This window comes from Doryrhamphus excisus, chromosome 21, assembly GCF_030265055.1.
Source record: "Doryrhamphus excisus isolate RoL2022-K1 chromosome 21, RoL_Dexc_1.0, whole genome shotgun sequence".
Taxonomy (NCBI): Eukaryota; Metazoa; Chordata; class Actinopteri; order Syngnathiformes; family Syngnathidae; genus Doryrhamphus; species Doryrhamphus excisus.
In genome coordinates this window covers 897449-924151 of record NC_080486.1, presented here as the reverse complement: position 1 = coordinate 924151, position 26703 = coordinate 897449, and the positions used below count along the sequence as shown (strand labels likewise).

General features: G+C 47.1%; 1 protein-coding gene across 3 annotated transcripts in view; it reads left to right on the top strand.

The window, feature by feature from the left end:
- The window catches only part of odad2 (outer dynein arm docking complex subunit 2), a 40198-nt gene extending 13495 nt beyond the window's left edge, over positions 1-26703 (top strand). For all 3 annotated transcript variants that reach the window (XM_058060658.1, XM_058060659.1, XM_058060660.1), the window contains 17 exons: positions 34-140; positions 373-509; positions 1065-1181; positions 3964-4094; positions 4355-4468; positions 4647-4800; positions 6898-7044; positions 7923-8132; positions 8557-8790; positions 8856-8966; positions 9277-9431; positions 14473-14653; positions 14734-14795; positions 16762-16876; positions 20342-20530; positions 20645-20866; positions 26527-26703. In XM_058060658.1, coding sequence (XP_057916641.1) covers positions 34-140; positions 373-509; positions 1065-1181; positions 3964-4094; positions 4355-4468; positions 4647-4800; positions 6898-7044; positions 7923-8132; positions 8557-8790; positions 8856-8966; positions 9277-9431; positions 14473-14653; positions 14734-14795; positions 16762-16876; positions 20342-20530; positions 20645-20866; positions 26527-26664 — 2524 coding nt within the window. In that variant the 3' untranslated portion in view covers positions 26665-26703. The remainder of the gene's footprint in view (positions 1-33; positions 141-372; positions 510-1064; positions 1182-3963; positions 4095-4354; positions 4469-4646; positions 4801-6897; positions 7045-7922; positions 8133-8556; positions 8791-8855; positions 8967-9276; positions 9432-14472; positions 14654-14733; positions 14796-16761; positions 16877-20341; positions 20531-20644; positions 20867-26526) is intronic.

The window sequence follows — 26703 nt, the reverse complement described above, 5'->3', positions numbered from 1 at the left end:
CACCATCATATGTTTTTTTCTTCTTGTTTTCAGAAAGGTTGAGCTCAATCCCACTGCAGTGAAGAAAGAAGTGGAATTTTTAAAGAACATTTGCAGTACTGGGGAGAATAGATTGTTAAAGTTGGTGCGATACACATCAGGTTTGAATTATCTTCTTCTTTCACTGACTTGCTGTTTACATAAATACTGAGTATTCCACACCACAAAGACTAAATACTACACCGCCGTCATTGTTTACTTTGTCAGTCATCAGTGGGGCCTTCATGTGTCGGGGATTGTGTAATTCTCTTCTATTCAGCCCATTTGGAGCGGCATGGTATCTCCCACCTGTTGTCTCCGCCACGGCTCACGTTGGCTTGCTTCTCTTGTCAGACTATGAATTTCCAAACGGCTGCCGCGCCCCTCTGTGGAGGCAACTAGAAGGTGAGATGTTTTACCTGGTGATCGAGCCCTACGACACGGAGACGCTCTACATCACCTGCAGCACCACAGGGGTCTTTTTCAACATGGTAAGAAGGCTTGTGAGATAAGACCTCATCTTGGGTCAACGGTGTACAGGAATCCCTCGTTCATGGCGGGTCATTGGTTCAAGTGAAGTTCTACCAGGATTCTTCATTTACAAAATACCTGTAGATAATCACAAGCTGTTGGAGAGTGAAACCTGACTAGAGTTGTCCTTTTGGGAACTACGCCTGGGACGATGGCTCACAATCCCACAAATGAAAATCACCTCTATTGCCGTGTGCATCACCCGAGTAGATCACCTTTTTACACTTCAACATTCGAGCCCTCACAACTTAACACGATTTAAGAAATATAATTATCCAGTGAAACCTAGTCTTCATGTCTAGTCCCATAAAACAGGCCCATAAGATAACTAACATCTACCTTAGTCTTCCTGTCTAAAGGTGGTATTGTTTATTCCTGCAGTCCAAACAGGCCCATAAGAAGATAACGACTAACGTCTACCTTAGTCTACACTTCCCTTCGGTCCTTTTGGTGCTCCCCGCTGGTGTGTGGCTCGCTTGGGAATTGTGGCTTTTTCCACTGTGTGCTCATGACAGGGCATCAAGCCGGAGGGGGACGAGATCGCCTACGAGCGAACCAGCGAGGTGTTCAAGGACCTGGTCTCGCTGCTGAAGAGCAAATCTCAGGTCTTTGCTGAGAACATCGACTCACAGGTAACGCGGGAAACACTTTCACATCAAGTCCACAAGAAATGGGACAGAGGGTAAAAAAAGCCAAATGTGGATTATAACCTGGAAAAAGAAAACCTTGTTGAATGAATACTTAAATGATTACATTTTGTATGTGTTCCTTTTTTTGCGTGTGTGCATACACGCTGCATGAAAACCAACTTGCTTAAATCATCCATTTATTTTTAGGCAAATAACAAAGGAATATTTGATTTGCCCACTTAGTTAGGTTCGCTTTTGTTCATCCTTTCCTTCCAACAAAAACCATCCAGGCCCAATTTAGCCAAATGGAATAGATGAATAACTCTGGCAAGGAAACATGTCAACACAAAGGCAGCGTGATGTCCCGTTACTAAAAACATGTTAAATAGTCTTTGACTAGTACGTCCAGGCCGCCCACTCTGGCCCCCCCTGGATGTTGGCTTGGCCCCCTGTGGGTTAATGGAAGATAAGATGGTGTTATTTTAACGGCTGTCAAGATGCTTGTCTGGACGATGTTGGGATGTCCCGTGTAAACGTACATGTTGTGTCATCAGCGTCTGCTGCTAGTGTCTGATTGTTGCCGTCGTCAAACTTTATTGGTAGCCAGCAACACACACGAACAGAGGCAGGCTTCCAGACGTTGAAAGCTGTGATTCATTCAGTAGTGCTGCTTCCTGCTTTAGTAATTTGACAGTATAACAAATCGCCCCGATAATAGACTGCAGCTGCACGCAGGAATCTGTTAATCATTTCATCTTTTCACTCGCGCTGCTAATTTTTTGCTGGAAAATGTGGCATCATGGCAAGTTCATCACACTGTTGTGCAGCGTCGGAGCGTTGACATCCATCTCTCCGGTTAGCCTTTAGGGAGGATTCTTTCATTCATTTGGTGACTTGGAGCCATCCTTTCAACCCCCCCCTCCACAGCTTTTACATCGGTTTCATCGCTTAGGCAAGGATTGGGCTCTTGCAGCTTCACTCCATCACTTTTGTTTTACAAATGTTCATAAAGAAATCCGATGGCGGTTCTTTGCTGTCATGGTGGACTACAGCCTTGTTAGTCCAAAATACGCATACGGAAGCAGTTTTAGGCCCAAATTGTTTTGAACACAGCCAAAATCCAAATATGGCTGCATATATCTCAGGTAGCATGCTGCAGTACCTTCAGAGTAGTGGGGGTGTGTGTAATTGTCGTGTACAAGACGTAAGCATTAGCATAGGAGCGTGTAGCAAGCGTATTAAATGTAGGCTGTTGTAATTCTCGTATTTGCTGATGTCTACTGCATAATAAGAGTGTGAAAGTGACTATGGGGCTGCTATTTTATGTCAGTGGACTCTAATGGACTTTAAACATACGTATATAAGGTCCTAAACAGGACCGACAAACTACAAGAATATTTTATTCTTAAATAAGGAATCCTACTTTGTGGAAATGTACTTATTTGGATCCATAAATTCAGTGCAACAAACTAAACGAGGGCTAGATTCCCCCCCAAGTTGAAGAGTAAACAATCTACCGTTGTGTTGCTCCTATATCTGGAGGTAAGGAATGTCTTTGCGGTGGGAATGGCTACCTGTTCGCCGAGCTAGCCTCCTGTTAGCAGGAAGATGCTTCCACGTAGTCGTTGGCAGCGATACGGAGGAAAGATGCTTTCCTTCTCCTTTTGACTTTGTTGGATTCAGTGACAGCTCAGCAAGACTGGAAATTGGGAATACTGTGTTTCTGCATGAAAATGAATCCCGACTGTTAACATGCTGTCCCGAGGAAGGATGGAAAGTCTTGTCTTTCTGACCTGCAGCCGTTGAATGAAATGCTCCTTTCAGATGGCCAAGCATGAGTTTCACCTGATGATAAAAATAATGACAAATGATACATAAATGCAGTACGGGTTCCAGTCCTGCGTCAGTCAAGGTACGCCTGCCGGCATCTTGACGTGTTGGCTTGCAGCGAGTCACGGCTAATGGAGCTTTTTATTGAGCGTTCCTTTCTGCGAAAGCATAAGGGCTTTGTCCGCGACGCACATGATGGAATTAAAGCAGGTCAATTAGCTTGAATCCAATCCGACTGCGGCTGTGAGGTTGCTTGGATTGACCGAGACGTTTCCAACGGCAGCTCACTCTACCTTTTGAATAAAAACACGCCTATGGAGAAGTGGCTGGGGTCCTTGGCATCCACAGAAATACATCTTAATGCTTTCCCTCTGCCCTTTAAAAGGCTGCTAGCAGCCAATGACGGGACCGGCTATTTCTGCAAGGCAGGTGTCTGTGATTAAAACTATTTATACGTCTTATTGGCATGCATGCATGACTTTAATACAGACCTTCCAAGTGAAAGCAGCGAAGGAAAAAGTGTCACACAAAGGCATGCCTGTCTGCCAGGCTGCAAATGTTTCTATTTTTAATGTGTGCACTGAAACAATTCATATTGTTCAGTTAATTAACTAACATCTAACGAGACAACCTGAAACTGAAAGTACAGCTTTACAAGAATAATATTAAAAAAAATACAGAAACAGTAGTCAAGTCAAAAACATTACAAATCTAACAATGAAAAAGTCACTTTTAGGAGAATAAACTTGTCATGTGAGGGTAAATGTACTTCTAGTAGTAGAAAAGGAAGTGTCAACATAGCATCCTTTCATTTCAATATTCAACCCCTGCTTGGACTTTGCAGTGGCCACCAGGCTGGGTAGTCGATGGAAGATCTATCACGCATCTATCACCGCTACACTGGCGTAGGTCAATGGCCAAGATGACGCTAAAAAGCCTCTGCTCTCCGTCACAGGAATTTCGAGATCCTCCACCCCCACGCACGGCGAAGCCTCACGTGGAGTTGGTGGATGCTCAGACACAGCTTTCACTCAAGAGGAGCGACAAGAACGATCCTTCTCGATGGAAGGACCCCGGTTTGGCTGGGTATGTCACAAGAATAATGTACCAGGTACATACTGGTAATGGATGACTAGATGGTGTACGAGATCATAATGTGCTCTAGTTGCTATGGCAACCTCGCATCACCTTTTTTTTTACTGGTCTATTAGTGGACCTGCCTGGACACTGGTGGGTGTTTGTGTAGGATCTTGGTCACCTTTCCTTGACATGCTGCCACAGCGTCATGGAGGCCCGTTTCTACACGTGCTTGAGAAGGTGAATGTGAACTTTGGATGTCATTCCAGAGAAGCAGATGAGAAGAAAAACGGCAAAGACTCTGAAAAAGAGAAGAAAGATGGATCCAAGAGTAAAGCTTTCTCCGAGACATCCTTTGCCGATCACTTGTCGTCTTTGAGAAAGTGAGTCATGTTTTGCTTCTTCTTCGTCCATGTGGGACCAAAAAAATGACTTTGTCATAACTCCTAAAGAGACCCCGTGCCGCATTTTGGACACGGGTGGCCTAAGCCAGCTCCATGTTTGGCACCTCCAGTGTTGGCATGATTCAGGTTTAACGTTGGCTGCTTTTGGTTGTACCAGTAAGACCTCCAGACAGCAGGCGGACCTCTTCAGCGAGACGTCGTCCGAGAGCAACGAGAGTTATGAAGAGGAGGAGCAGCCAGTGCGCCGTCAGCGAAACACAGACCAGCCCTCAGACTACTGGCAGATCCAGAAGTTGGTCAAGTACCTGAGGGTAGGCTGACATCCATCCGCGCATCACTCATGTCTTCTGATGGCCTTCAACGCCAAATGCTGCAGACGCACACAACTGACAGGAAACAGCATTTATTCATCTGTGCAAGAACTCGACGCTGGCCTGGGTCTGTGTTCTGGAATCGGGCGTGATCACGGGACTGCAGCAGAGCCCAAAGCTATAGGAGGACGATGGGATGTCCTTTCCCATAATCCCACCTGTCTCAGGCCTATTAGGATGCTGCTGGCTGAGAAGAAGGATGGGGTGCTTCTTTGGGATTGAAGTGGTTGGCTCGCCTGCTGGATTCCGTCTTTCTGAGACGGGCCTGTTTGCTTCCCTTCCGCCAGCCAAGGCGAAGGGGAAAGAGCTGTCTGACGGCAGCAGCTGTACGCGCTGTTTGCCCACACCGCAGAGGCATCAAAATGAAGCGCGCCTGTGACGGGCCTGACGGGGCATATGGGGAACATTAGTGTCAGGAGAGGAAGGGAAAGACAAAAACACGAGTGACCCAGACTGGCTGGGACTCCGCCCCTCGATGCCAATGACCCATCCTCCCTCGCCGCATCCGGTGATCTGGCTGCAGGCCTTTTATTTTGACAGGGTTTAGTTGTGAACTAATCCCTCCCCGATTTGCACTTTAAAATTGCATCTTCGTTCTTTAAGTTTTTCAAAAATATGAAAGTTTATCACTTACACTGACGCCATGACCTTCTGTTTTCATGCGTTACTAGCAACTCGCCGCCAATGCATCATTTCCAGCGACGTTTACAATGTTGAGTGAAATATATTTAATACAACGGTACGGTGGGCGGCACGGTGGTCTAGGGGTTAGCGCACAGACCTCACAGCTAGGAGACCAGGGTTCAATCCCACCCTCGGGCATCTCTGTGTGGAGTTTGCAGGTTTTCTCCGGGTACTCCGGTTTCCTCCCACATTCCAAAAACATGCTAGGTTAATTGGCGACTCCAAATTGTCCATAGGTATGAATGTGAGTGTGAATGGTTGTTTGTCTATATGTGCCCTGTGATCAGTCCAGGGTGTACCCCGCCTTACGCCCGAAGACAGCTGGGATAGGCTCCAGCACCCCCGCGACCCTCGTGAGGAAAAGCGGTAGAAAATGAATGAATGAACAACGGTACGGTAACTCTAATTGCAAATGTTGACCTAAAATCGGAGGAGAAGGTCCTCCCCCCTGCAAACAGGGACGTACTTCCTACTGGAACTGCAGGAAGTACTTCCTCCGAAGGCAGCCAGTCACTTCCTCCCCATTACAACCAGCCCACAGTGAATTCAGTCAAGGGAAAGTGAAAGTGGGTGTGTATGCTTATATTCTTCAGCTGTGTTTTGGTGTGTGTGTGTGTGTGTGTGTGTGCGTGTTCCTGTGTCAACAAGCAACACACCCCAGCTAGCTATCTGTCTGCAAACCACACAGGGCAGTTATTTATGGCTTTTGTCCACTAGTCCTTTTATAATATCATTACCATCAGACGCTGGAACTTAGCAGGAGCCAAGTTAAATATCTGGTTTATTTTAGGCAGCCCCCTTCCGCCCCCCCCCCCTTTCCTGCCTTCCCCAGCATTATAGACAGATGTTTGTACTACAGGAAGTGTAACACTTTCATAAAGCAACACATGGATACTGTATGGTTGTTTACCTGGGATTTATTGGCCAGAGATTATATTACCGGATGATGAAGCACCTCCACTGCTTCAATTGGCTGCAGTGGAAGGATAGACGACGTAACCACACCTTCGTTTTTACATCATTCTATTCTTTATTTCTTTCTCCTCACTTTTTACAAGCCCACATTTGACTGACTTGTGTTTTACTTCCAATGTTTGCTGGGGTGCACGTATCAAATAAATGAGTGTTTAGTGTCTGTCAAAACATATTCATGAGCGGACAAGCCAGCTGGACGCGCGTCCGAGTGCTAATGGTGGTCTTTCATGGCTTCTGCTCTTGGCGCTGCGGTCGTATATTTAGTTCACTAGGCTGCGGTATGCAAACACACGCGAGGCGCGCTTCCAGGAGAATAAAGAGGAATTTGTCATGTTTAGTTGCTCGTGTTTTTATGTCTGGTTGGCCTTGTGATTCCAGGCGGGAGACCAAACGGCCACTTTGCTGACTCTCTACGCCCTGATGGACTACGACCTGAAGCAGGAGACGTATCATCTGGCCATGCAGGACTCGGGTGGCCTCAAAGTCCTCACCAACATTCTACATTTGGAGGAAGTCAACCTCCAGGTGAGTCGTTGGCTTGGCGGCCCGCTTTCAGCCGACGTGCTTGCTAGCGTGCCCCAACTGTGGGGTCTCGTACAAATGTTAGTACTTGACTGTTCCACCTCTTGGACCTCTTACCTTCAGACTGTCACTGCTCATTTTACGCCATTTTTCATCCATTTCCGCCTGTGTCCACTAGCTCCGCCCACATTTCTCAACCATTCAGACCACATTATCAAAATGTTCAGTACATGCTAGTTGGCTATCTGGCTTACTGTAATTTAGCATAAGTACTGTATTTCCATGCCGCTTTTGCTATTGAAAATGAATATGCAGTTTAGTGCCCCCTATTGGTGGAAAAGAGTTGGTGTAACATTCTGCTCTGCAGGGTGACTCGGGGCAAGGATGTCCCAAGGTTCGATGCTGAGGGCCGCGTACTTAGATTGACGGGATGCAAGGCCCATGAACAGCAGACGTTGAAGTACATTTATTGGTAATATTCAGATGGATATCCTAACTACTACTACTACTATCCTCCCCATCATATTGACTTTATTCTCCTAAAACTACACAGGTTGGCAGGTGGGGTACACTTAACACTTTTACACAGTTAATACATTACCAGGTACATTTTACATAAAGGTTCAGTATTTGCCATCATTCATATCTAAAACCTTGGCGACCCCAGTGAGGATAAGCGGCATAGAAAACGATGGACGGGTATCTAAACATGCTAAGGTGAAACAATGTGGTACTTGTACCCCTACCTATGGCCCCCCCACCCCGACGGTTGCTGGTTCGATCCTGGGTGGGTGAATAGATGTCATGTCTGGGACATTTGACCTGAAGGTCCTGCAGGGAGATGGCTTCATCTGCTTGTCCGTGTCTTCCTGCTGGGTTAGCTTGGATCGCTGGGAATTCTGAGAGAGATCAGCCACAACGCTCAAACCCGCCGGGCCATCGTTGACAACGGAGGACTGCGGAGCATCGTGAACATCCTGGACTCGCGGAATAAAGACGTAAAGGCCTTGGCGGCCGAGACGATCGCTAACTTGACCAGCTTCCGCAGGGCCAGGAGGACGGTCAGGAAGTACAACGGTATCGGTAAACTTGTAAGTATTACTCATTGGAAGAAGTAGCCTGCTTATTCTTCGGATGTTTTAATTACAGACGAGTCAGGAGGCGGTTCATGGCCTCGCCATGCACGCCATGAAAGTCTTGTAGGAGGCCAATCAGATAGAATGTCTCCTACATCCTGACCTGCATTCATGTTTGTTGACGGAGCCCAGTGATTAAAGACTCCACGTGTATATTTTCCTCAGACCTGGAGTCAGATGTTCTAATGTGCGAGTCGCTCACACGAGGCAGATTAATTTCACGCTCTGGTACGAGACCACCTTTGAACCGGGCAGCGATAGCCCCGCTTCCTCCGGCTGGTCTCGTTAGTCCGGAACTACGATTGAAAGTGAATGATGGCCGTGATCCGGCTTTCCCAGTTTTAACGTCAGCATCCTTCTGCTTCCTGTCTCCCGTCAGACCAAGCTGCTGGACTGCAGCGCCGACTTGACCAACGTGGATCCCAAGCAGGAAAAGGATGTGGAGGTGGCCCGCTTTGGCGTCTTGGCGCTCTGGAGCTGCAGCAAGAGTCCCAAAAACAAAGAGGCCATCCGTAAGGCCGGCGCCATCCCTCTGCTGGGACGCCTGCTCAAGTCTCCACAGATGAACATGCTCATCCCCGTGGTGGGCATCCTGCAGAACTGTGCCTCTGAGGTGAACGCAGCGCCGGGTTACAGTTCCGACTGAGATGCCGGCCTCCATTCATTGCTCCTTTTCAGGAAAGCTGCAAGGCTGCTATTCAGACGGAGGGCATGATCAAGGATTTGGTCCAGAACCTCAGCATTGACAACGACCAGCTACGCATCCACTGTGCTAACGTCATCTTCCAGGTAGGCGCCTTGCTTTGTCCCGGAGTCAGATTCCCTGGCAATGCTGCAGCATGCGTCACCCATTTTATATATATATATGCATATAAAAATAAAATAGCCAGTTCTGGCTGTCAATCAAAGGCTGTCAATGTCTTCCCAGCGCTGCTTTGTTGCATGTGCTGTTGAAGGGGCGTGGCTTACATGCTTGCACCAGCAGACGGCAGCTTTAGTCCAAAGACTGGAGTTTCTAAGAGGATACCATCCATGTCTTCATGCTTTGCTAGTAAACACATCTCCAATGGGCGCTGCGCCCCCTTGTTTGTCTTGGCAGTGTGCAGAGAACAAGCAAACGCGGACCGCCGTCAACGAGCACAAAGGCCTGCCCGCCCTGGTTTCACTCCTGAACAAGACGGACAACAAGCAGCTCATGGCTGCCGCCACAGGAGCCGTGTGGAAGTGTTCCCTCAGCCCCGAGAACCTGGACGTGTAAGCCTGGGAGACAGTGTGGCCTCATTTCTACTCCCTAACACGTACACACACACACACGCACACATGCACACGCACACACACTGTCATCATCCCATTGCAAGTCACTTTTCTATGTCAGTGTTTCCACGAGGTGTTTTTCCTTACTATGGTGTCTGGATGATGTAACTGGCTGCAGAATATGGCAATGATGTGTTCACGTAGTTTGGGATATCTGATGATACTAGAAGCCACCTACAGAAATGATACCAGTGCTCCATATCGGCCATCCTAATATAGTTTGGGATATTTGATGATACTAGAAGCCACCTACAGAAATGATACCGGTGCTCCATATTGGCCATCCTAATATAGTTTGGGATATTTGATGATACTAGAAGCTACCTACAGAAATGATACCGGTGCTCCATATTGGCCATCCTAACATAGTTTGGGATATCAGATGATACTAGAAGCCACCTACAGAAATGATACCGGTGCTCCATATCGGCCATCCTAACATAGTTTGGGATATCAGATGATACTAGAAGCCACCTACAGAAATGATACCGGTGCTCCATATCGGCCATCCTAACATAGTTTGGGATATCTGATGATACTAGAAGCCACCTACAGAAATGATACCGGTGCTCCATATTGGCCATCCTAACATAGTTTGGGATATCAGATGATACTAGAAGCCACCTACAGAAATGATACCAGTGCTCCATATCGGCCGTCCTAATATAGTTTGGGATATCAGATGATACTAGAAGCCACCTACAGAAATGATACCGGTGCTCCATATTGGCCATCCTAACATAGTTTGGGATATCAGATGATACTAGAAGCAACCTACAAAAATGATACCGGTGCTCCATATCAGCCATCCTAACATAGTTTGGGATATCAGATGATACTAGAAGCCACCTACAGAAATGATACCGGTGCTCCATATCGGCCATCCTAATATAGTTTGGGATATCTGATGATACTAGAAGCCACCTACAGAAATGATACCGGTGCTCCATATCGGCCATCCTAACATAGTTTGGGATATCAGATGATACTAGAAGCCACCTACAGAAATGATACCAGTGCTCCATATCGGCCGTCCTAATATAGTTTGGGATATCAGATGATACTAGAAGCCACCTACAGAAATGATACCGGTGCTCCATATTGGCCATCCTAACATAGTTTGGGATATCAGATGATACTAGAAGCAACCTACAAAAATGATACCGGTGCTCCATATCAGCCATCCTAACATAGTTTGGGATATCAGATGATACTAGAAGCCACCTACAGAAATGATACCAGTGCTCCATATCGGCCATCCTAATATAGTTTGGGATATCAGATGATACTAGAAGCCACCTACAGAAATGATACCGGTGCTCCATATCGGCCATCCTAACATAGTTTGGGATATTTGATGATATTAGAAGCCACCTACAGAAATGATACCGGTGCTCCATATCGGCCGTCCTAACATAGTTTGGGATATCAGATGATACTAGAAGCCACCTACAGAAATGATACCAGTGCTACATATCGGCCGTCCTAATATAGTTTGGGATATTTGATGATACTAGAAGCCACCTACAGAAATGATACCGGTGCTCCATATTGGCCATCCTAACATAGTTTGGGATATCAGATGATACTAGAAGCCACCTACAGAAATGAAACCAGTGCTCCATATTGGCCATCCTAACATAGTTTGGGATATCAGATGATACTAGAAGCCACCTACAGAAATGAAACCAGTGCTCCATATTGGCCATCCTAACATAGTTTGGGATATCTGATGATACTAGAAGCCACCTACAGAAATGATACCAGTGCTCCATATCGGCCGTCCTAACATAGTTTGGGATATTTGATGATACTAGAAGCCACCTACAGAAATGATACCGGTGCTCCATATTGGCCATCCTAACATAGTTTGGGATATTTGATGATACCTGAAGCCACCTACAGAAATGATACCAGTGCTCCATATTGGCCATCCTAACAGTTTGGGATATCAGATGATACTAGAAGCTACCTACAGAAATGATACCGGTGCTCCATATTGGCCATCCTAACATTCCACTTTCCCCTTACATTATTATTCCAGTACATGTTCTTTAGCGACCGTAGCTTCTAGAACTTATAGAGGTGGATATGTTACATTTATATTACAGAAAACATTCCTTTCTTTTCCCAGTGCTTCCAACGACAGTCCATAGGGCGAGGATGTTTGATGCTTTTGGGGTGGAAATGCCTTTTGTCTTACATGAAGTGAATAGTTGAAATTGCCAAGAGGAATTTATAGAATGTAAAAAGGAAAAAAAAAAGGCTGAGTCGCATCTTTCTGCACTTCATATATCACAGGAGTGACAGAATGATATCCTGCATTTAAGTAAATTTAGCTTTAGGCTGCAGCTGAGGGCCCGCTGCCACATCCACTTAGCACCGCTGCCGTTTCAGCCACACCATCATTACAGCGTACCCCCACTCGTGTGGCCCCCCCTCGGTAGCTTAACTTATTACGAGTTCAATATACCTTTTCTTGAATAATTTTTCTCTGCTACTAAAATGATATTCCATTTCCTGGTATCACAGCAGCTTATTCTTGTAAAATAGCAACTCTGACTAATTACAAATATTCCAACATGTTGAATAATCTTGGTACATTTTCATTTGGACCGTTTTCAGAATTTTCCCGAGTGGGCTTCTGTCTGGATAGAATCGGACTTTCCCTCCTGCTAATATTCTTATCACACTTGAGTTTGTGTTTAAAGGTTTCCACCATTTCAACGTGACGTTGCCAGGTTTGCGGTCATCAGGTTGGACCGAGGTGTGGATCCACGTGGATCGTTGCCTCGCTTGGCTTGTGAAGCACAGTTGGTGACACTTGTAGCGTACAAACGCTGCGCTGGCCCTCGCACTAAATCAGTCTGAGTTATGAGTGGCGGCCGAGTGCAGGCCAACTGTCAATCAACGTGTCATTTTGCAGCTCTTGCGGCTGTTTGGGTGGGAATGACGCGGGATGGCCTCCGCTAGGAAGTCACCACGGTTCACAGCAAATATTTAGTTGGATGTTGTTCTTTTTTTAAACTCTCTGCGGCTTCTATGAATGCCTTCCAATGCAGAGGGGGGGCCACAAGGTGGAGGGGGTGACATGAGCGAGTCATTACTGTCAGGAGGAAAGGCCACGCTCTTCACGACCAACGTTTAGCAAACATAAAAGGCAGAGATGCTTTCTCTCAGCGACTCCACGCTGGGATGGACTCCCACGCACCCCCACCCCCCCTCGCTGATGTTCTACACGGTCTGGACAGTGTAGTCGTCTGGGGGACCGCCACTTAAGACGAGAGGAAGCATGTGTTAGCCATTTTGTCTGATGAATCGTTCATCAAGGTGTTTATTTTAGGACAACATTGTCTAGCGCGGCCCAAGCGGGCCAAGATTTGATGTAGTCGGAAAAAGCCTCTTGTCGCTGACGTGTGGAAACAATGGAAGCTTATTTGCTGCCGATTTCTGAACGCATCAATATGTGACCCCTTCAGTCTGTACGCCGAGGTGTCATGCAGGGACACGTGGAAAGACTCTAGAAGTCCGAAGAACCTCCTGACTGGAAAGTCACCACTTATCTTGTCTCGGACACGGGGGACCCACACGGGGGCCCAGGGTGAAAATATCACACAGCAGCAAGTTTACCAGGAGCAAGTCAGAATATGAAGGAGAATAAGTCGCACTCTAAAGGGACCAATCTAAAACATCATTTTAGGAGGAAAGGTAACATTTTAGTAGCATAGTTGAAATATTGAAAGTTTCTGAAATATGTTGAGGAAAAACGTAAGAAAATGACATTTTAAAAAAAAAGGGAATAAAGTCAGAAGAAAATGTAAAGAAATAAGTTGATATAGTTTGGAAATTCAAAAAGGAAAAAAAAAGGGAAAATTATGGGAATAAAGTCCAAATAATTGAATAAAGTCGGATTCTACCAAGGACATGTTTTAGGGAAAGTCACTTATGGGAGTATAGTCATAAACCATAAACTAAATATTATAGGAAGAACTGAGAACTGGGGGGCTAATGCAGCATCCCTAATGAATAGTTGCATCTTTGGGGTACTTGTGTAGCTGTAGACGTTCCAATCGGGGGGGCTGCTGCAGCATCCTTAATCATCAATGAATAGTATTCTTTCATTTTGTGTGGGGGTGTGACGTAACCCGTCTGTTATTGTGGTCCTGATAGAAATAAAGAAGTTGGGAGAGGCTGGAGTTGACACTTGAAGGTGACGGCCATCCTTTTGTCTTGCTGGCGGCTCCGAGCCCAGTTAGCTTTGGCAAGCGCGTCTGTTCATTAGCAATGTTTTTTCTTGCAAGAATAGGCTGCGCTTCTGCGGGCCGGCAGCAAACCCCAATGACCCCGGTCCCGTACAATAGCGTACGCAGCGTCGTGCCAGCAACCCTAACTGCGAATAAAGATAGTTCAACCTCACCCCAGATCAGAGGTTTGTTGAGGTTTTTGGCCACCGCATTATGTCCCCTTGAAATGTTTGCTGTGCTTTACGACTCGGGCCCAGACGCGGGGAGACTTTCCACGCGGCTTGTGTGAAGGAATCTCGCTAGCTTGAGCTTTGTTTGACAGGCGTCTGTCACCGTGCTGCTGAGGACAGAACTGTTATCCAGTCGAGTATCTTACATAGCTTTGGTACGCGGGTGGCCAACCTGCCGCCTGGGGCCGCTCTGCTTTTATTGTCCTACGGCGCATTTGAACATAAAACAACAACAATGGACCTCTGCAGTCAGCAGAAATATTCCATAAATATATTCTAATGCTCACACTATCCTACTAGTGTATGGGGGATATTGGGCATTTTTTAAGTTTTATTTTTGAAAACTATTCAAGATAAGGTGGGGAGAAATAACATAATGCATAAAGCCACTCCTTTGGGTATGTGGGACTGGGACTGGGACTGGGATCATGTCATGTGTTCCTTTTGTAACCTATGCTCGTTGAAGTAGAGACCAAGACCTCAGTGTCTCCTGTCCCCCTGTGGAAGGTTTCAAGACTACAAAGTCCTGGAGACCCTGATTGGCCTGCTGACCAATCAGCCTGAGCAGGTGCTGGTCAACGTGGTGGGGGCCGTGGCAGAGTTTGCCCAGAGACCCGCCAACAAGATCATCATCCGCAAGTGTGGAGGCCTCAAGCCACTCGTCCGCCTGCTCATCGGGAGGAACGAGGCAAGTCCAACTTCAGTTTGGTGTCAGTCAATAATAATAATAATCATAATAATAATGAATAATAATGCTCCTTCCACCAGGCACTGTTGGTGAACGTGACCCGGGTCGTGGAGGCCTGTGCCACAGATTTGGACAACATGGCGTAAGTGTCCTATGGTGTTTTGAGCAGCTTACTCATGTCATGACTGAAGTAGCGGAACGCCTGGACGTGAAGTTCCTATGACAACACGATGACAGAAGAATCCTTGGATGGATGCACCGTATCATTAGCGTGTCTCGTGTTGATGTTGAAAGAAAGCGATGGCGCTGTAATTTGTATTTAGCAGGTATATTTCTCCTTGATCCCCACGTTAATGACACATCAGGACGGGCTGTGCTTATTGTACCTGCTGCTTTAAATACCGGGTGCTTTCATTCCCGGCGTTTTACTGTCGCTTTGCAGCCGCGCTCAAGACAAACACACGCCAAGCCTTCCATTTCCAAGACAACACGGCTGGGAACGCGCAAGCACCCGCGGTCTCTGTTTGCTCCGTGTTCATTGAAACGCCGGCCCTCCGCGGCGGCTCCCATCGCTGCTTTCACGAGGCTGGACGCGGACCTGAGGATGCGTATAAAAGTGGCAGGTCTGGGCTCACATCGTTAAAAAGCAGCAATGTTATGTCACCCAAAACCAAGACGTAGAGTGTAAAGTAAAACGGGGCAAGGTTTTAATGTCGGTCTGTCATGTTTTCTCACGCCGCATATATTTAGGCCAGGCCATGGAAACCTGAAACTTCGACTCTTTACAGTCGTAAACAACGTTTTTATGTCCATGGCTGCTTTTTCATCGCTTGAAGCCACCACACCGATTGGCACAAATGAACCTGGCCTGATTGGCGCGACGCTAACCTGTCCTGACCGGCTGCGGCTGGCTAACGATTATGTTAAATGTTTCATAGAAAGGAATCCAAATAGACTGGAAAGCATGCATGTGTACTTGCTGTCAGTCAATGGCTGACGCAGCATCAGATAAAAAAAAATAAAAAATTTATTTGCAAAAAGTAGTAGTAGTAGCAAAAACAATAATAAAATTAAAATTATTTTATATGCATTAATAAATGCTATATGCTATGCCATAAATTGTTTTTATATTTACTTAATTCTACAATCTATGTATTTTCTCAATGTATGCAGGTATAATTTCATCATCATTGTGTTTATGTCGATGTTACATCACCCCCGACTAAGCGGCCAAACGATGATGTGCCGCTTAGTCCAGGAAGTAAGCTCATCCCAACGTCGCTGTCTCGGGTCTTCGCATTTGGAGCTTTTTCCATGAAACACTGCAGTTTATTTTCCGTCCATGGAAGTGGAGGACGCACCGTTTGATACCTTCAGGGTGTGCGGTCGCCTCCTCTAATCCATCAATGTCAGCGTCTGTGCTAATCTGTTTCATACCTGCTGCACGGGGAGGCGGACTCTTTTGGCCCCTGATGTGAAGCTTCCTTTTGTGTTTTTGGGGAAGATTTAAGAGGCCCCGCCGACTGGAATATGATGCTGCCATCATTTGAGAGTGATTTATGTGCAAACACAAGGCAGATGGTGCGAGGGACACCTGATGAGTTGTTGCTGTCGCCAGCTCCCGAGATGATGATTAGGGGTGTTTAAGCCATTATCACAAGGTTGGGGCTGTTTGGGGGGAAGGGAGCGCACGTGGGGGACACGTTTGGTGCTGTTTATGCGGGGCAACAAGTGCACTGTAGTGTAAATAGGCCAGGACCTGGACTACGTGACGCGAAATACAGCAAATGTTTAGGTAAACTTCACACCTTCAATGATAGAGCGAGTTGTCTCTGGAGCTGTTTGACTTGGAAAGAGGTCTGGGGTTAAAAACCAAGCCACCAACATACGACATAAATTAGTCTGAGTTCTATTTCTAAACCTGCATGAAGCACTGTACACTCGTCAGCTCACCTCTGACCTCTGCTGTGTTCCTCCACGGCAGGAAGTAGAGCACGGCAGCCGAGTGAGGGTCAGAGGGCTGGAACGACCACTGCTGTTATGAACTTGACAGGCTCTTGCAGACATGACCATTAACTTGTTGGCTGATGTTTTGTCTTCTGCCTAAGGATCATTCAGGAGCTGGATGGCATCCGCTGGGTATGGAGCTTGTTGAAGAACCCCAGTCCAGATGTTCAGTCCAGTGCGGCGTGGGCTCTTTGTCCATGTATAGAAAATGCAAAGGTACAGTGAGATCGCCGTTTTCCTTTTCCTGTGTCTTGATCCCGTTTCCGTAAAGCAAAGTCTCAGCAGGCCTGGGACCTGCTAGCCTTAGCGTGGAACACTTTCTCTCACATTGAAGTGTTTTCAGCCCCCACTTTGCTTGGGTGTGTAATCTCCCTGCAACCTGCTGCCGGGAGGTGAGCAGGGGCAGAGCGGTGTCAGACGGGGGCTTACGTGAACCGCAGCCTAATGAGAAGCAGAAGCGGCTCCTTTGGCACGCCGAGGTAGTTGAAGTGTGGACGCGGGGCGGGAGAACAGACCAAGTAATATCCTGCTTCTCGCCATGCAAATCCTCACTCAACGTGCTACTGATTATTGACGCACGTGTGCCCAGCGTTTTTCTCCTGCCGTGAACTCATGTCCAATATCACTCGATGCATCACAGCACATCATAGCAATCTCCTTCCACGCTTTAAGTAGCGTCCTGGATGGCATCAGTCTCTGGTGATGCTGTGATTTCCTGGTGTTGATGACTTGACCATTAATCTTCCTGTGAAGCCACTGGAACCTTGGTTAGTGTCGATCATCCGTTCCAGAAAGTCGACTCTAACCGAAACCTACTCGAACCCATAAAACAGGGGTGCTCACACTTTTTCAGCATGCGAGCTACTTTTAAAATGACCGAGTCAAAATGATCTACCCACTACAAAAATGCAAAACATCTATTTATTTTCAAATGTATTGAGGATTATTTGTACGTACAATGTATGTTGATGTACCTTACATAACCAAATGAGCCAATATTGCAAAACACACATAATTAACTATTAACATTTTTTGTAATTACCTGAGTTTACTTTGATGACTTGCACTGAATTGAACCAGCCAGGGATGCATAGTCCGGACAGTAGCTGCTGATAGCCAGCCTCAAGCACACTTCCAAATGTTTATCAGTCATGGATAATATCCGTATCATAATATCCGTATAATATTCCCATTCCGTATGGAAGTGATATGTTTTTGCCTTTTTACTTGGTCCAGCTCCTTCACTCATTTTAGTGACCATAAACTTTAGCGAGGGCTTAAAATCTGACGCAATTCGCCGACTAGCTTAGCACTTTGCATCGTTGTTTACGCATGAGCGGTGACCTAAAGGTCAAAATTCAGTTGTCATCTGACTGGTTGTCCTGTATGTCAATCAAGTAACGGGGATGGATGATAGGCTGATATCGTAAGTTCTGCTGCACTTAGAGACGTTGTTTGATTTGATTGGTCGCCCGAAGGGCAACATTCAGTTGTCATCTGAATGGCTGCCCTGTATATCAATCAAGTGACGGCATTGATGCTGGGATGGTATCTTTTTAATGTCACGCCGCGATCGACCAGCGATCGACCAGTACCACCTCCGCGATCGACCGGTAGATCGCGATCGACTTAATGAGCACCCCTGCCATAAAACATCCAAACCTGTTTGGCCACTATAAGAAGAAAAGATCACAATGGTCAGTCCTAAGTTCTAAGATGAGTCAATTACCAGTCATCATTAGGAGTATAATTAATAATTATGGGAAGGTCAAGCATTTGTTTACCTTGACATTGTTGACAAAGACAACGTAGCAGCAAACTTTCCTGGTTTGGCATGAGTGGAATTCATGCGGGTCGTCTAAGTGAGCCCAAATGGAGCCATTACCAGCATTCTGATATCTTGGGAGGTTAATCTCGTTGCTGCAGTACAATCTTTGTCAAGAAGGTAAAAGTAATGGTAAATGTTAATATTCAGCGTTTATTCAACCACTTGTGAATCCGTCGTGTTTGTTAGCCAGGTAACGCCTTGTGAATCCGTGTTTTAGGTAGGCAATAATGACAATGATGCAAAGTCTGAGTCCACACCAGTCCACACCAAGGCCCCAGTGGGTGTCTCTGGGTGAAGCCCAGCATCGTCTTTGCTATCGTTGGCTGAGTACTGAGTACTATGAAAATGATGCATGGTAACCTTATGGAAGGGTAGCAGGCCTGCCTTTGAGGGCTAATAAAGTTTGACAAGGTTCCTCCAGATGTCCTTGCTGCCAATTTGGAGGCAAATACGTGAACATGTTGGGGATGTGCTTTTTACCCGTCGCACACAGGAAACTGATTTTTATTCCCGTAAAATAAATCCATGTGTTTTGAGTTTGCAGGTTTATAGTGGACTTATGAGAAAGCTTTATGATGGATGTATCTCCTGGATGAATCCTTCTGCTGCCCCTTAACCAGATACTGAAGTGACAGGCCCACACACTTCCACTCGTACAGGAACTCCCAAGCACTGAATCTTCCAGAAGGTTACTCTCGCCAGCTCCTCTTCAGAGAAGCTTGCAAACACGCCACAGATAAGGTCTTATCTCTTTGGCTTGATCCTCGCTGGGAGCCTCGTATCCATCCCTTTCCCGCCCGGGCGTGGATCCAAGCCCAGAGAGATTCACCGCCAGTCACATCGCAGCTGGTGGCTTAAGAGAGCTTCCTCTGTCGCCGGGACTACCGGTGAGCCGTCATCAGTATTCCTGAAGAACAGCTTCCTGTGTCGGGACGGGCGAGCTGGCTGGCCTTGGACACCCGACACCCCCGCCCCCCTCCCCACTTGTCTGCACTTCACACATTGCTCATCCCCTGGCAGAGCATCACAGGACTCTTAGACGGCGTCCTGGCGAGAACGCCGCAACACACAGCAGCATACCAAGTCTACTCCAACTACCTGGACTCGGACGTCTGTGGAGTCCCGTTTGCCATCATACGTGTGGGACAATCCAAGAAGGTCTAGAACCTGAGGATTAAATTTTCATTCCTTCTGGTCCGACATTCCCACAGACACACACTCCAAGACTCCAAGCTGTGTACTTGTACCCATGTAGTGTACTTGGTATAACTTCGTATAACTTTAAACCCGGCCACCTCGGCCTGTCCTGCTGCAATCTGGTATTTTTAAGAGTGAGCCTGGGTGCCAAGCCAACGTGAGTCCGGTGCCCCTGGCAGCGCTTCCTCTGTGGTTGTGTTACCAGACTCTTGGTTTGGTAGAGCCCTGCTCCATAAGTTGGTAAGCACCCTTGCGGTTCTTAGCGGGGCCGTGAATCCCACTGGTGGCTTCTCTCACAACGCGACAGCTCGCTGGCTGCAGAAGCTATAAATGTCACCTCGCAGCTTGTTGTTCTTGCACAGATGCAGTAGCAGGGACACGGCTACCATGTATGTATTATTATTGTATTACTATGGAATAGAACTACTATCATACAACTACAACTTCATATTTCAACTGTAGTATTTCTAGCAACGAGCTTTGCCTTTGGACTCATCCCCGACCCGGCTTGCCACCTGGTCTCTATGCAGATACAGGACTGCTGCTCAGATACATGGTCTGGTCACGTTTGCCTGCCGATGTGTTGCTAGGCAGACTTCATGGCGGTCACCCATTAATGTCCAAACGGCAAAGCTAACCGTAATCTGTGGTTACAGGAGGCGGGGGAAATGGTGAGCTCGCTGATGGGCGCCATGGAGCTCGTTATCGATCTACTCAAGTCATCCGACGACTCGGTCCTGGCCAGCATGTGCGCCGTGGTGGCCAAGATAGCCAAAGACAAGTACAACCTGGCGGTTCTGACCGATTATGAGGTGGTGTCGCTGCTGGCCAAGCTGACTGACAAAGTAAGCGCATCCACGACTCTTTCGCCGTTATTACCGTTGTACGTTATTACCGCATCGATGTTTGGAGGTAGTCACCAGTACTTTATTTCCACTGATGCTCTGTTCTCCTTGCAGCCCAACGACTCGCTCCGCTGCCACCTGGCTCAGGCCGTTGCCCAGTGCTGCACGTGGCGGAACAACAGGGCGGCCTTCGGGGAGGCGGGAGTGGTGCCCCCTCTGGCGCACTACCTGAAGTCCCAAGACATGAAAGTACGCCACAGTACGGTGTTGGCCCTGCACCAGCTGTCCAAGGAGCCAAACAACTGCATCATCATGCACGGCGAAGGAGTGGTCAAGGTCAGTCGTAGAATGCAGCGCTTGGACCATTTATTCATGTTTTTATGTTTCATCTGGGGTCTTTGGTCTTGTTTGAGTCGTGTGTCATAACGCTGACTATATTCACAGCCTTTGACCGAAGAAGCGGCGGGGGGCGTTTTTCATTGGCGGAAACACAACTCTACTTTCTAGCCGTCCTGGGAATTCAGTAACGCAAACAGCTCAGTGTGTGCAAAGTGCCATTTCTCTGCTAGACCCCACATGCCATGACGGCGCAAGTCAAAGGCTTGTAGCCGCTGGCAACTGTTGCTAAGGCCGCTTCCTGGACATTAGGACAGACCGCATGCAGGATCAGACCCGGCTGTGGAGTCTGGGGGGAAAAAATGCTTAAAATGCTTTTCTTTGACAGATCATACTTAAATACTTAGACACATCATTAGGTACACCTGCACCTCTAATGGCGCTCATTGCAGTTCTTTACCCTTACCCATGAATGGAAGTCAATAGCACATACTAGAAACACGTGATGCAATGCATTGTACACCCCTGGATGCTATAAAGCTACTACTGGACAGCACATCCTGGTTCGTCCAACCGGTTGAAGGCATCAGCAAAGCAAAGACGTACTTGCCAAAATTGTGCCATTTTCTGACAGTAGTCGATATATGCTGTGCATTTTACTTACTGCGTCACATTAGTATAAAATATTGCAGACTGAAATAATTTTTTGGCCAAAATCCACAGCTACGTGGGATCCACGGCAGAGGGTACAAATCTCTGTGGGCTGTGGTGTGACATGACTTGGCGCCTCCATCTGCTGCAGCGTGACTGATCCATGCATCCCATAATGCGTGTTTGGACCTCAAAGCGCTTGTTGCAGGTCTTGTTCACGTCGAGGTGGAAGCCCACCCCAGGCGGCCATGTTGTTCAGTCTGGCTTCAGTCTCCAGCAGCCGTGTGAAACGTTACCCGGCTGACCCGGAGGAAACATTACCGCTGGCGAGCGCGTCCATCACCGGCGTGCGGTGTAATCATCTGCTTGGATGACATGCAGACCCCCCCCCCGTAGAGAGTTGCTTTATTGACTACTGATTTTGAGGCCGTGTGGAATTGATGGTGCAGCGTAGCTTTCGTGTTGTTGTAGCAGTATTTCAGCGAGCGTTCGGATGGCGTGGAGAAGCTCTGCAAACACGTTCACCCACGTGTCGTGTGTGGTTTCAAACGCTTAGAAAGCAACCCCGCAGCACACTTAATGATGTGTGAAGCAGCACCCCGACGCTCACGAAGGAAATTAAGCATTGCTGTGGAAAATCCATTAGCAACCTGACTTTAATGTTGTTTTTCTTTCATTCTTTCCAAAATGCTCAGATGTTGCTCTTCCGGTCGCTTTGCTGTCGTCACTCGCGGAGCTTTTTAACGCGGATGCTGGAGCTTCCTGTCAATGTTTGCAGCAGTGGAGAGGGGAAGACCTAGCATGCCAAAGAGAATTGAAGCCCCGTAAGATGGATTGCTCCTCGCCGTTTGATTTGACATCTACTCTTGGTATCTCACAGTTTTACACGGATGCGCTTGGTTTGGTTTCCTGTCCGTCACGATGCTTTACATTGCTTCCAAAAGGCGGGATTGTTTGCTCAAACCATAAATTCTCAGGCTTTTGGCCAGCTGGACGTGACACAGGCTCTTTCATGGGACATCGGTGGAGACGGACCAGATGCGGAGGAAGGTTATCGGTGTGACACGTTACGAAAGTAAGCCAGTTGGAGTAGCTAGCACCTACCACCGCTGTTGTATCAGGAAATGTCTCACCCCAACATGCTGAATCCCAAATGAGTAAGGGGGGGGGGGTGTTGTAGAGTGATACACGACATACTCTCCCAGTTTGATGTTCTTCTGCCAAAGGATCATTCTGGAGCTCGATGGGATCTGCTGGGGATGGCGCTTGTTGGAAAACCCCAGCCCAGATGTTCAGTCAGACATCCGTTTACCTTTTACGCTTTGCCGTGGTGGAGCAACAGCCAATCAGCAGGGAGATAACAGGGATGTTGTAAGGCGCTATGCAAATCACCTTTGGTTTGCTTTTAAGAGCCGTCTTCCCATGAAGTGGGGGGGGCACAGCGAGGCGGGTCTGGGCTGGGTCAGAGATGGTATCAATGATGCTATCAATGCCCTTCCTAATGTTGTGGAAAATCCAAAAAGCATTTGAGCACCTCAAATGTCCAGAAGTAGATCAAACAAGCGAAGGAGATGACTTTTATCTCACATTTGGTGCTCAGGGACGCATCTTACTCTTCTAATTAACTCATTAAAAAGTCCATTTTGCACGATATGGGCGCTTTAAATGTGCAGTTGACTTGTAGATGATACACGCCAAGCGCTGGAACATGATGGGCTTTCTCTCACGCATGCAGCAGGAATTCTCAGACTCAAAGTTTCCAGTCGAAGTTGCTATATTAAAAGCTGCCCTTTTCCTCCATCCTCTTGAGAAACACAAGGTAGCGGAACAGTTTTTGGCCCGCCGAAGGCCGCAGGGAATGTTGTTTACCTTTGCTTCCTTCACCAACCCCCCCCCAACACTGGGCCCAGTTAAACTGGGCTGCCTGTTGGGCGCCCCAAACACGGAACGCCGGGAACTGATGGAGCCGTGTCGGCACGTCAGGGGATCTAAAGGCAGGCCTTCAAACACGAGCACAAGGAAAAGGGCTCCTAGAAGCTCCGTGCTGTGAGCATGTGATGCTACATTCACACAGCAAGACGCTACACCTAGCATCGCAAAGTAAGCGTTACCATTGGCTCGTGGCCTGAAGCTCACCGCTCTGGTGTGGCGAGGTGGCACTACGCCAGCAACGTAGTTCTTGGGTGCAACAGTGGGGGTACGTGGGTCACGATGATGGGCAAAATAAAAGGATGTGACATGTGCAGCCTCCCCACGCCGCTTCCTCCGCACCCGTCTTGAAGGTCATTGAATGCTACGCAAACCTCAAGGACACGATTCCCAGTTTGAAAACGTTGTAACTCGTCGACGTTGCGGCAGCAAGGATATCTAACAAGCGGCGTTTTATGTTCGCCAACATCCCAGCTGAGAGGGCGAGAAAAAAAGGCAGCAGAGAGACACGCTTATCTTAGCGGAGCCCCGCGCTCGGGGAGAACTTATTTGGCGGCGTCTGAATAGCACGCAGTCAGCTTGGCAATGCGTCGGCCTCTGGCACTTCTCAGGCATCCTCTGGTTGGACAAAAGAGACTTGTTTAGCGAGCGCCGTGTTTTCTCCAGCCTGGATGCCAGTGTGCTCTCGGAGGTGTTTTTGGATGCTATTTAAAAATCCTATAAACCCAAAGGGCAAATGTTTCTCCCGTGCCCAACACTGCTGCTTTGACACGAGCTGACACCTCTGTTTGCCGTGTTTGCTGTTTGTCCGCCTCTTCTTCGCTCAGCGTTTGCCTCCCATCAATGCCATTTCTGTGTCCTGCCATGCTCCGGTCGCCACACAAACGTGTAAAGAGCAGTTGGCATGTTTGCATGCAACATGGCCGGGGGGTTCAAGGTCAGCGGGTCTTCCGTCATGAACTTTACTTAGGCGCTCTCTTCCCAGGCTCACCTTCAAGGCCACGCGGTGCAGCCGTGAGGAGCGGTCGGGGAGCTGAAAGCATGTTGGAAGGTTTCGGTCTTTCCGACGAGTGCTTTTCATGTTCATGTTCACTTCCGTGGTGATGGCGTTCCTTTTCTTTGGCACGGCATCTATGTACGTGTCTCTTGTTAAGATGGAAATGATCTGATTTCATGTATGGGAGCCTGTTAGACCACCAAAGGTCAACATGGCCGACATCATATAGTAGCATAACTACTTGTCATATGACAAGGTGTATTTTTTGCAGGAAGTTGTTCCCAGTGTCGGAATTATGAGAACTATTTGCAATAACAAAATAATTATCATTAATTTTACAATAAAGCCGTAATATGAAGAGAAAATATTCATTGTAAAAGTGACAATTATTATTTTTTTTCTTCTATCACTTTCTTTTTTTTTTTTTTTTAGTGTCTTACAAAGGATCTTTGGCAAGTGTTTTTGCAGCAGATCGCTCTTGTCTTATAGAGGATCTTTGACCAGTGTTTCTGCAGTAGGTCCTCAAAAACATCAGAGCTCTTCTGCCTTATATGGGATCTTTGTCAAACATTTTGCAGTCGGTTCTCAAAAGCGGCACAGCGCTACTGTTTATATAGAGGATCTTTGACTACTTTTTGCAGTAGGTCCTCAAAAACGTCAGAGCTCTTCTGCCTTATAGAGGATCTTTGACAAGGATTTTTGCAATCGCTACTCAAACACAGCAAAGTGCTCCTGTCTTATAGTGGATCTTTGATGAGAGGTTTTGCAGTAGGTACTTAAAAACAGCACAGCTGTGCTGTTACATAGAGGATCTTTGACCACTTTTTCTGCAGTAGGGCCTCAAACATCAACGCTCTTCTGCCTTATAGAGGATCTTTGACAAATATTTTTGCAATCGCTTGTCAAACACAGCAAAGTGCTCCTGTCTTATAGTGGATCTTTGATGCAAGGTTTTGCAGTAGGTACTTAAAAACAGCATAGCACTCCTGCCTTATAGAGGATCTTTGACAAACATTATGCAGTAGGTCCTCAAAAACAGCAGTGTCTTACAAAGGACCTTGGACCAATATTACATATTACATACAATATTACATATTTTTAAAAAATTGTTAGTTTGGAAGCTGAGGGGTAAAAGTTGTCATGGAAATACTGTGAAGTTGAAATATGGGAATAAATTTATATTACAGCTGCAAATATGAAAAAAGCTGTAATTTTATGATTAAAGTCAAAATATTTGCGAGCCATTTTAGTAGCAGACTAGTTATTAAAGTTATGAAAACTAAACAAAAAATGTATTTGTGTCCAATTAGGTTGGATGATTTCTTATATGGGACTACTCTAGTATTAATAATCACAAACATTTCTGCAGATTATTTCCCAAAAAAGAGCAAAGTTGATATCTGACAAAGCGGTGCAGTTTTCTTTGAAGTATCTAAAGTCGTACTTGTAGTACCGTGTTGCTTTGTGGCAAAGTCAGGAGTTGATCAAAGCTTCATTCTTCACTGCTTCCTCCTGGCCTGCGTTGCTGTTGCTTCATTATCCATGTAAACACCCTCTTCAAAATCATCGCGAGCGCGGCTGTAGGAAACCTCAGCGGCTGGCCATAGGGAATGTAGGAAGCAGCACACATTGAACACATTTGGAAGCGTCCATCGCGCCAGACTATTTATGCTTGCATCGACTTTTATTTTGACTCGACCCCGCAGCCGCCCGCAAACGTAATGTGGCGATTTGACTCCAGATAAAACAGGAAGTAGAGCTCATCTCCCAAAAACGCATTCAGCGGCGGTTTGTCGTTAAATATAGTTGGGATTGTTTCTCTGCTTCTGCACAGTACAAACTCTACACGCAGCAAATCCCTGAGCTGCCATGTTTGGCTGCCGTCGGCCACGCCCCCGACGGGCGCGCGTGTTTGACCTCTGCAGCGTCTGCAAGGAAGCTGCGTGGTGTTTGCTCAGGGTTTTAGTCCCGCAACCTTCCCGGTGTGGTTGGCGTGTGAATACACCCCAGCGTGCTTGACCTTCTACACCGTTTGCTGTGCTCAGTGTTCTCTCCTCTCCTCTCCTCTCTGCCTTCCTTGCAGCCTCTCATTCACTTCATGGGCTCCGATGATGAGAAGGTTCGCAACGCCGCCGCCGACTGCGTGCGCAACATTCGTGTGCTCTTTCCAGGCCAGACCAGGGCCAAGAAATCCGCACCAAAATCCCCCAATCAGCACTGAAGCACGAGGCTGGCGTACAAATAAAATGTTTCCATTCGC